Source organism: Ammodytes marinus, assembly GCF_949987685.1.
Source record: "Ammodytes marinus genome assembly, chromosome: 6".
In the NCBI taxonomy this organism is placed as follows: Eukaryota; Metazoa; Chordata; class Actinopteri; order Uranoscopiformes; family Ammodytidae; genus Ammodytes; species Ammodytes marinus.
The window spans coordinates 532,865-541,645 of record NC_137235.1 but is presented as its reverse complement, the minus strand read 5'-3'; the positions used below and the strand labels follow the sequence as shown (position 1 = coordinate 541,645).

General features: G+C 42.7%; 1 protein-coding gene across 1 annotated transcript; it reads left to right on the top strand.

Annotated features, from left to right (window-relative positions):
• Positions 1 to 2,592: 2,592 nt before the first annotated feature.
• Positions 2,593 to 8,085, top strand: LOC307252003 (interferon regulatory factor 2-binding protein 2-B-like). Its single transcript, XM_080029528.1, has 2 exons — positions 2,593 to 3,567; positions 6,582 to 8,085. The coding sequence occupies exons 1-2, from the start codon at positions 2,730 to 2,732 to the stop codon at positions 7,451 to 7,453; spliced, it is 1,710 nt and encodes a 569-aa protein (XP_079885654.1). The 5' UTR covers positions 2,593 to 2,729; the 3' UTR covers positions 7,454 to 8,085.
• The last annotated feature ends 696 nt before the right edge of the window (positions 8,086 to 8,781 follow it).

Here is an 8,781-nt window from a genome sequence, read left to right as displayed (position 1 = left end):
ACCGTTCAGATTTTCTATTTTTATCCCAAAATACACAATCAGTCATTCTGCTCACACACAGAAACCAGGCTGAGAGATGGATAGATAGATAGATAGATAGATAGATAGATAGATAGATAGATAGATAGATAGATAGATAGATAGATAGATAGATAGATAGATAGATAGATAGATAGATAGATAGATAGATAGATAGATAGATAGATAGATAGATAGATAGATAGATAGATAGATAGATAGATAGATAGATAGATAGATAGATAGATAGATAGATAGATAGATAGATAGTATTAGATAGATAGATAGATAGATAGATAGATAGATAGATAGATAGATAGATAGATAGATAGATAGATAGATAGATAGATAGATAGATAGATAGATAGATAGATAGATAGATAGATAGAGAGATGGATAGATAGATAGATAGATAGATAGATAGATAGATAGATAGATAGATGGATAGAGAGTGAGAGAGAGAGAGAGACAGACAGACAGACAGACAGACAGACAGACAGACAGACAGACAGACAGACAGATAGACAGATATACAGATAGATAGATAGATAGATAGATAGATAGATAGATAGATAGATAGATAGATAGATAGATAGATAGATAGATAGATAGATAGATAGATAGATAGATAGATAGATAGATAGATAGATAGATAGATAGATGGATGGATGGATGGATAGATAGATAGATAGATAGATGGATAGATAGATAGATAGATAGATAGATAGATAGATAGATAGATAGATAGATAGATAGATAGATAGATAGATAGATAGATAGATAGATAGATAGATAGATAGATAGATAGATAGATAGATAGATAGACAGACAGACAGACAGACAAATACACAGACAGACAGACAGACAGACAAACACACAGACAGGCACACAGACAGACAGACAGACAGAATGATTGACATGTTTTTTTTTCTGCTGTGTTCATTGTAAACGAGATGTATTCATATAGAAAGTTACGTACTGTGGCTTTAAGTGTAACCTCATAGATACTACACAGTACTGCAAAGAATGAGGTGATATTCTGTCGAGTGTGCAAGTCTGGCCTTGTCCGCTCACTGTCTGAATGGGAGGGTTATTAGTTTGCCTAGTAACAACCGTGTGAATTATTGTGATTGGCTGTTGACCCCGTGACGTCACTGGTTGCTAGCAGAGACTGGAATGCATTTACTGAGCCCCGCAGCAAAAACAGCGCTTCAGTGAAAAAACCCTGTTGCTGGGACTGGGAGATGTTTTTACTTTAGGCTACTTTACACACGCACGCACGCACGCACGCACGCACACACACACACACGCTCATACGCGCTCCCTCTCTCTCTCTCTCTCTCTCTCTCTCTCTCTCTCTCGCTTAACGAATTAGTTTGATATGTAGGCTATGTGCTCCTGATGATATGTAGCCTACAAAGAGATAGGACTAGATAAAATGAATGTTCTACTCAAATAAAGTCTCGGGTTACTCTTTCTAAACGAGGCTGTGTTTAGTTTTTATAACACACACACACACACACACACACACACACACACACACACACACACACACACACACACACACACACACACACACACACACACACACACACACACACACACACACAACCCTTACACAGAGAGGAGAAAAAGGGAGTGAAGATGTCTCACTCAACTTCAAATTGGTGGGACGAAATTTGGACGGGATTGTTTTAAACAAACAAAAACAAAAAAAAGTAGAAAAGTAGCCTACAAAAATAAATAAAAGTAAGACTAAATAAGTGGTAGTAACAGTGATTTGAAATAACCTGTACGTAAGATGCTGTAATATGCTGTATTAAAGCAAGATATAGCCTAATACAAGACAAAGTCCATAGGCTACATTTTCTGCTTAAAACATGATGAAAATGCATTTTTAAGACATCACCATGTTAGTTGTTTATTTTATTTTGTCTTTTGCTTGTGTGTTCACTTTTTCAGTTGTGTGTTTGAGTTCTCAAAAAAGAAAAATTCGAAAATAAAAGTATTTGAAATAATGTACACATATGTGCTACATAAAATAAAATAAAAATTATTAAAAAATAAAACTAAATAAATGTATCCTACAGTTACTTATTAAATACATGATCTATTTCAATGTCCCTTGAGGTCCAACATTTTTTTATTTCATTTAACTTTTATTTATCCTCGAGAGACCAATTGAGGGGTGACCCTCATTTACAATGACGTTGAGTTCAAAACAAATTCAAAGGAAAAACAACAATACATACAAAATATTCAATGCAAATACATCAAATACACAACAACAGGTGAAGAGAAAAAAACTATTGAAACATTTACACAGTGGTGAAGAGTGGCAGCAATTAAAATTAACATAAACAAACACATCAACTGTCAAATTGAGAAAAAAAATATGAAGTGATCCCTCTTCTTACACACAAACGATCTTCGTGTCCGGATATAGACAGAGCCACGTTGCGCATGCGCCTGAGTGGTTTTCGAAGAATCCAGTAATAGAACCTCGTCAGCGCTGACGTCACGGCCCTACATTGAGAGCTCGCGCTGACTCGTTCAGACGAAGGATCGCCGAGGCAACTGACACATCTACAATGGTCTCAGTCGCTTTCTGAGGGTGGAAAATACCAGAAAATACTACGTTTTTCATTATTTTTTCCACATTTTGGCTTATTTCGGACGTTTTGGAGACGTTTTTGGGGCTTAAAAACAACATGTCGTCGTCCAGAAGGCAGTCGTGTTACCTGTGCGACCTGCCTCGCATGCCCTGGGCCATGATTTGGGATTTCTCGGAGCCTATTTGCCGCGGATGTGTAAACTACGAGGGCGCCGATCGGATTGAGTTTGTTATCGACACGGCCAGGCAGCTGAAGCGGGCACACGGCTTCCAGCAACAACAACAGCAGGACACCCACGGACGCTCTCCCGGGCCAGCTAAACAACAACCCCAAACACACACACACCCAGGGAACATTGGAAAACAGGACATCAATGTAAATATCAACCACCATTCAAATTCTGCTGCCGGTGGCGACAACCAACGTGAACGAGGCGACCGTTACCAAGTGTCTGATTCACGCCAACGTCCAACTGCCACCAACGGCTTTTCAAAACCCGAAGAGCCGCCCGAGTTAAACCGACAAAGTCCGAACAACAACATTAACAACCACAACCACCATCGTAGGACTAATAATAGCGCTAACATCCCACCGAATTTAATGCATTCGTCCCTGGTTAATGGAAGTATGACTATCCCCACGGTGCATTCGTTGAACGGACGCCCGATTCAGATAGGTTTAGCCGGCTTGGGGCCTTTGGTAGACCACCACAAGCGAGCGGAGGAGCAAAAAGACAAAAATCATCACGCTAGCTTGCTGGAAATGGCGGAACATAATAACCATAGTAACAGTGGCAGGGAGTGGACGGGTAAAGGTAAAACCGTGAGGGATTTGATGGCGCTGCACACGTTTGATAGTCGGTTTAAGAAGGAGCACGCGGCCATGCAACGTGTGATGGGATACGAGACCGGAGGTGGCACTTCCTCAAAGACAGGTAAAGACACACACACACTGGGACACACACCTTAAACACACACACGCACACACACACACACACACACACACACAGTGGGAGATACACACACACATGGAGACACACAAACACAGGGAGATACACACACACACACAGTGGGAGATACATACACACACACACACACACACACACACAGTGGGAGATACACACACACACACACACACACACACACACATGGAGACACACAAACACAGGGAGATACACACACACACAGTGGGAGATACACACACACACACACACACACACACACATGGAGACACACACACACACACGCACACAGTGGGAGATACACACACACACACACATTAGGAAACATAAGCTACCTCAGGGTTTTCCCAACTTGTGTGTGTATGTGTGACTGTATGCGTGTGTGTGTGACTGTATATTCACTTGTGTGTGTGTGTGTGTGAGACCAGTGTGGCACTTCCTCAAAGACTGATAGGACGCAGACACACACACACACACACACACACACACACACACACACACACACACACACACACACACACACACACACACACACACACACAGGGACTCACTACCTCCCTCAGGGTTTTCCCAACAATGTATGGATTTTTCCTTGACAGTTTTGGCCCCCACCCAAGTGTGTGTGTGTGTGTGTGTCATTGTTTTGTGAATCTTTGTATGTGTGTGTGTGTGTGTCTTGATGCTGGTGAGTGTGAGAATCTTCCTGTGTGTGTGTGTGTGTGTGCGTGTCTTTATGCTGGTGTGTGTGTGTGTGACATTTGTGCCCCCCCCCCCAAAGTGGTTTTTAGCTAGCACCAAAATGATCAATTAAAAGAATATGATAAAATAGCTTGAAGTAGCTTTAAAACGGCTTCCAATGTGCTTTTATTTCAGCCCCTATCATGAAAAATCGTTTGTTTTTCTCAGTTCACACAGATAGTACGAAGAAGCCATTTTAACAAACTGAATCGCATGACAACTTATTTTTTTTAAAACTACTTACCCAACATGGCGTACTCTACTTAAACCTGCAGTGTGTAGAATTGTGGGTTTTATTTCCTAGCAGATTTTGTAGAAAGTAATTATAATATCCATAAGTACGTTTAATTTAGTGCATAATAGCTGAAAAAATGTTTTGAATTTTTTATTTTTCCCTTAGAAAGGGTCTCATATATGTCCATATTTCTGCATATTTTGGACCAAGGCCTAGTGCCGCCATCTTGAAAGTGTCATAGTTGGAATGTCATCAGGTGCATTGTTTAAAATGTAGAATTGTTCTTGTCCTTGAAGGCCACTGTAGCTTCTGTTGCATTCTCGAACTTTGTAGAACTTTCTTGATGATGTCATATTACACACTGCACCTTTAACAGGTTTCTAAGGACATTGTTTAAACTATAAATGTTAAGCAGAAAATAAAAAGTCAACGAGGTGTCATGTAGGTCCCTTCAGTACTGTTATATAGTCCAGGAAAGGCTGACATATCTGTTTAAACTTCTCTGCTTTCCCTGAAATCTCATAACGGATTTTCTCCATATACAGAGGACTAGAGAACTCCATGAGCCACATATCAAAGCAGGGGGCCATCTCAGACACACACACACACACACACACACACACACACACACACACACACACACACTGACACACACACTGACACACACACACGAGTCCGTAGTAAAGTAAACAGAAGGCGGGGCAGCGGTCTGACGTCACGTATGTTTAAACCACGCCGCTGAAAAACCCACAACATAAACAAAGCTTTACTCACTGCCTGTTGAGACATTTCCTGTTGCAGTGTGTGTGTGTGTGTGTGTGTGTGTGTGTGTGTGTGTGTGTGTGTGTGTGTGTGTGTGTGTGTGTGTGTGTGTGTGTGTGTGTGTGTACGTTTAGTGTGTGTATCTTCCTGTGTGTGTGTGTGTGTGTGTGTGTGTGCGCGAGTGTGAGAATCTGTGTGTGTGTGTGTATCTTCCTGTGTGTGTGTGTACGTTTAGTGTGTGAATCTCCCTGTGTGTGTGTGTGTGTGTGTGTGTGTGTGCGTTTAGTGTGTGAATCTCCCTGTGTGTGTACGTTTAGTGTGTGGATCTTCCTCTGTGTGTGTGTGTGTACGTTTAGTGTGTGAATCTCCCTGTGTGTGTGTGTGTATCTTCGTGTCAGTCTGTCTGTATGCGTGTGAATCTCCCTGCGTGTGTGTGTGTGTACGTTTAGTGTGTGGATCTTCCTGTGTGTGTGTGTCTGTCCTGTGTTTGTGTGTGTGTGTATCTTTCTGTGTGTGTGTGTGTGTCTGTCCTGTGGTGTGTTTGTGTGTGTGTCTCTGCTGGAGTATGTTGTTTGTGTATACGCTGGTGTGTCAGTGTGTATCTTCCTGTGTTTGTGTGTGTGTGTGTGTGTGTGTGTGTGTGTGTGTGTGTGACTCTATCATTGTGTGTTGTAGAATAGTATCAACCCCCCCCGCCCCCCCTCATGTGTGTATCCTGTGTGTGTTTATATTCCTGCGTGTGTGTGTGTGTGTGTGTGTGTGTATATATTCCTGTATGTGTGTGGGTGTATCATTGTGTGTAGTAGTATTAACCCTTCCCCTCTCTCTCTGATGTGTGTATTATTGTGTGTGTAATAGTATTAACCCTCTCACACACACACACTCTCTCTCTCTCTCTCTCTCTCTCTCTCTCTCTGTATACTGTGTGTGTATATTCCTGTCTGTGTGTGTAATAGTATTAACTCTCTCTCTGTCTCTCTCTCTCGCTCGCTCTCTCTCTTCGTGTGTGTGTATTCACATAATATTCTCTCTCTCTCTCTCTCTCTCTCTCTCTCTCTCTCTCTCTCAAAAGAATCACTGATATATTCCTGTGTAATAGTATAAACTCTTCTCTCTCTCTCTCTCTCTCTCTCTCTCTCTCTCTCTCTCGCTCGCTCGCTCTCTTCATGTGTGTATCATTGTGTGTGTGTATTCCTGTATGTAGTATTATATTAACTCTCTCTCTCTCTCCCTCTCTCTCTCCCTCTCTCAGAGCGAGGGAAGACCTCCCGCGGTCTGAAGCGTAAACCTTCCCCGGAGCCCGACGCCGATCATCACGCCTCCGCCAAACACAACGGTAACCACGGCTCCTCCGACAGCCTGTCTCCATGGCTACCCGCCGCTACCGACGTCCTAAAGATCCACCACAACAACAACCATCACAACTCTTTACCGGGATTCCCAAACTCCACCCACTCCCCTCATCATCACTCACGCACGACGTCGCCTCCCGAACATAACAACAACACTGCCTCTCCAATGGCGGCTCTAATCCTCGCCACAGACAACGCAGGCAGCCAACACTCCCCTAGCCACCACAACCAGGTCCACTCCACGACCTCTAATTCAACAGGGGAAAGAGGAGGGGGAGGGGGCTCACAGTCACAGTCACACACACATCCACGCAACACCACCAGCCCCTTGTCCCCTACTTCCTCCTCCTCAACCTCCTTGCCCAATCAGAGGCGGCTTCTCGCGGGGTCTATTAGCGCCCTCAGCATAAACATGGACGCGGCATCCCAACAACAACAACAGCAGCAGCAGCAGCAGCAGAGTCAGCCATCTTCTCAGACTAACCCTGATTCGTCGGTGGCGTCGGGTAGCGTTCCACTTTGCTGCACGCTTTGCCACGAGCGGCTAGAGGACACGCATTTCGTTCAGTGTCCGTCTGTGGCGTCGCACAAGTTCTGTTTCCCGTGTTCCAGGGAGAGCATAAAGCAACAGGTGGCCACGGGAGAAGTGTTCTGCCCCAGTGGGGAGAGGTGTCCGCTGGTCGGCTCCAACGTGCCCTGGGCCTTCATGCAAGGGGAGATAGGGACAATACTGGCCGGGGACATTAAGGTCAAGAAGGAGCGGGACCCTTGATAACATGGCGGGATGAGATGGATGGATGGACACAAAATATCCGGGATTTAAAAAAAAAAATGTTTTACTTTTTCTTTATTTTTTTGGAGGATGGAATTTGGGCTTGCTACAATCAAAGGGGAATCTAACGTGCCCTGGGCCTTCATGCAAGGGGAGATGGGAACAATACTGGCCGGAGACATTAAGGTCAAGAAGGAGCAGGACCCTTGATAACATGGAGGGATGAGTGGACACAAGATTTTTTGGTTTTCTGGAAAAAATATAATTTTTTTTTTTTTTTTTTTTACCGACTTTTTTAAAATATTTTTGGACGATGGATTATTGGGTCTACATCGATGGGAAGGGTTGGGATTTTACAATAAAAACAATTGTCTCCACCATCTTGGCCGGGGACATTTAAGGAGAAGAAGGAGAGGGACACTTGATCACTTATGGTGGGATAGATGGACACAAAATATCCAAGATTTTTTCTCTTTTTTTGGACGATGGAGTATTCGGGACGCTACATCTAAGGGGGAAAATGTATAGAATTAGTCCTGGGCCTTCATGCAAGGGGAGATAGCAACAATACTGGCAGGGGATATTACAATCAAGAAGGAGAGAGACCCCTAATAACATGGAGGGATGGATGGACACAAAATATCAGAGATTTTTTGTTCTTGGAATTTTTTTTTTAATTTTTTTTTTGGGGGGGGGGGGGGGGTACCATGGAATATTTGGGCTTGCTATATCAAAGGGGGATCATTGATAGAACTGTCGCCACCATCTTGGCCGGGGACATTAAGGTGAAGAAAGGGGAGGGACCCTTAATAACATGGCGGGCTGGACGGATACAGGATTTTTGTCCAGAGATTTTTAATTTTTTTTTCAACTTCTATGAATTTTTTTTGGACTATGGCGCATCGAGGCTCGCTACATCGAAAGGGGCGAAATTGACTCAACTATGAGTAACGTTGGGATTCTACGAGGATGAAATGGTTATTTTAAAGGTATAACGTTTGAATTTTATGAGAATTTAGTCAAATTTAATTTTTACGAAAATAAGGAAAATTTCTTTTTTTAAATCAAAATTTTTTTAATCTCAAATTTTTTTATGGATAATTCTCCGGTGTATTTTTGGGATCCAGACTACGGCAACAACACACACTAACACACACACACACACACACACACACACACACACACACACACACACACACACGAATCATCCAGACAAAAGTTAACGGACTTTCTAACGGACATGTACATATTGGACACAAGGGAAGTGTTTAACTTTCTGTATGATTTTTTTTTTTTTTGCTTATTTTATTTCTCCAATACATTGTGTT